The sequence below is a fragment of the Montipora foliosa genome, chromosome 2 (assembly GCF_036669935.1).
Source record: "Montipora foliosa isolate CH-2021 chromosome 2, ASM3666993v2, whole genome shotgun sequence".
NCBI classification, from domain to species: domain Eukaryota; kingdom Metazoa; phylum Cnidaria; class Anthozoa; order Scleractinia; family Acroporidae; genus Montipora; species Montipora foliosa.
The window spans coordinates 16,590,690-16,593,189 of NC_090870.1; the positions used below are offsets into that span (position 1 = coordinate 16,590,690).

The following is a 2,500-nucleotide window of genomic DNA, read 5'->3' on the forward strand; positions in this document are numbered from 1 at the left end:
ACTGTCAAGCTGAATTTGGTGATAAAGTCACAAGTCTTTCTCATGTACAGAATATTGCTGTACTTTTAAGTCACACGAACGAAAAGTAGAACTAATAACCACAACACTTCGCGCATTAACTTGCTGTGAAAAAGAAGTTGAAGTGAACTCGGAAATGATCAACATTGCTCGTTGCCAATGTTACTTGATTCCCTTTTTATATTTTCTTCGATCTTTCTGGATTTCCCATTTTACTAGCAACCACATGTCCCCTCTAAGGGGGCCATTTACGTTGTATCGTTTCCACAGAAGCGATGCGTAGTTATTTTAACCACAACTTGCCTTTTTAAATCGAACAGATCGCATTTACTTATGATTCAGACTCTATTGAAGGGCAAACTATAATTTCAATCGATCACATGAATCATAGTACTCGGCGCTTATTGAAGCTATACATGTATCTCCATCTCAAAACGTACATGCTCGTATCCTCAAACTCTTGTTTTCTTTCTTTTCTCGAGTGGGGTCCAGTTTGGGGGTCCTCATTTTGTACTGTCCCTGCTCAAGGCCTATTAATTAAAATCACCTTTCAATTCCACACACGAACCGTCGTTAAGTTACCGCAAACATGCATACGTGAACATCTCCCTTCTCCTCGGTAGCATTTCCACTATTATTTTAGATAAATTAGTTTTCTGACTTAAAGTTATCAGTTACAATTTAAGCAATAGAGGACGTTTTTGTGTTTCCATAGCCTCATCTAAACACGAGGAGGAGTCCATATGGAACAGACGGGGATGCTCCCCCCCCCCCCCCTAATTATTTTATAAGAGATATTCACACCCATTTTAACTGGTTTTGCGATTTCCATTTGTACATTGTAATGAGACATATTATCAATGATTTTGTTCTCAACTACCGTTTTCCTGATAGTAAAAAGCTGGGTCGAAACATTATGTTTTTCTATCCAACCATTTTGCACACAAGAATTCTTTACATAAGATAGATGAACTCAGGTGCCATCATTTGACTGTTGCATGGGGAATGTTGCTTCAGAATGAGTAATTATTTTTCCTGACTGGTTCCTTGCGGTCATCCTATATTATTTCCTTTGTTAGGTCTAAAAACATTGGCCTGGGTAATGGACAAAGAAAGTCGGGGGAATTTGAAGAATATGTGCTGGAAAAGAGGAAGTACCTTCGCAATGAACTGAAGCTGTGTGAAAGAGCAACTCAGCGTGTCTTACTTTACTCTAACAATTTCTTACACAAGAGGCTGAAGACTGATCCTGCAGTGAGTGCTTTAAAAGTTTGCTCCAATTACAGTAAGGAAGGCTAGTTTCAAAGGCAATACCAGGCAATCATGAATGAATGATGCTGGTGATGATGACGCAATACCAGGCAATCATGAATGAATGATGCTGGTGATGATAACGGTATAGCCTTATAATGTTTGATATTTGAATTTGGACCAGGTCTTTGAAGTCGTTTTCGTGTAGGAAAATGTGTACAGGCTACAGTGTAACACACCAGTTCTTTATTTAGGCCAGAAATTTGCGCTTCGGTTACTTTCGCGCCACGCGAGTCGCGTCGCGCGCGACAGGAATCGGCAGCGCAATCGCGTCGCGCAGGAAACGCGACGCGAGGGGGTATTAAACTTACTTTTGAGCGATACTGTAGTTGGATCAGCTGCCGCAGTCGTTTATTACTACCCTACGCACAGCGCGCAAAGCAAGGCAATAACTAAAACGGCACTACGACAAACGGAGTGTGAGTGTGCTGGGTACCTAAGTACAGCGGAAACCAGCGTTTACTCAATATGAAGACAAATTGTACGAAAAAAGACAAGGATTTATCAAAGTCTCGTTACAATTAAATATGACAAACAATGAAAATATAGAACATCTAGACTAAATGTACTAAATCTAATATAAGAAAGCGTTAAAGATTAAATACAATCATCGAAAAAATGACAAACTAAAAATATTGTTCATGAAAACATAACGAAAAATAATGGGAAAGACAGCAGAAAGAAAAAAATTACACTGGAATAATACGTCGCCCGCCATAGGGCCAAAAAAACCCACTGGAAAACGTAGTCCTCGATTGAAATGAGACGCATCGCGCAACTCCGAGGATTAGAGTTTTGAAATACTATATAGGATCAAAGTTAGGCTACAAGATGAACGGCTGTCCGGAAGGCGAGAGAACTTCAAAAACCAAATCAATTGGATTTATAGCAAAGGTACAAATTTGCATATACTCAACAAAATTGCTGCAACTCTTGTGAACAAAAGGCTTACTCTTGAAGTACCAGGAGAGATCATTGACATGATAAATATGGTTCGAACCGTAATGAAGACGCTTTCCAACTTCACGTTGTTACGTTGGAAAGCATTTATTCATCAGCATCATGGTCGTCATTTCCGTTATCATTACCACTTTTTCCTCAAGCTCAAGACGCATTGCACAACTGTCCATACTTTTAGTAATTAATTTTTCAATCTCTTGGATTGTCTTTT

General features: G+C 39.3%; 1 protein-coding gene across 1 annotated transcript in view; it reads left to right on the forward strand.

Annotated features, from left to right (window-relative positions):
• The window catches only part of LOC137992554 (uncharacterized), a 19,662-nt gene that overhangs the window by 9,992 nt on the left and 7,170 nt on the right, over window positions 1–2,500 (forward strand). The window contains exon 7 of the mRNA XM_068837932.1: window positions 1,098–1,272. Within this exon, the coding sequence (XP_068694033.1) occupies window positions 1,098–1,272 (175 nt within the window). The remainder of the gene's footprint in view (window positions 1–1,097; window positions 1,273–2,500) is intronic.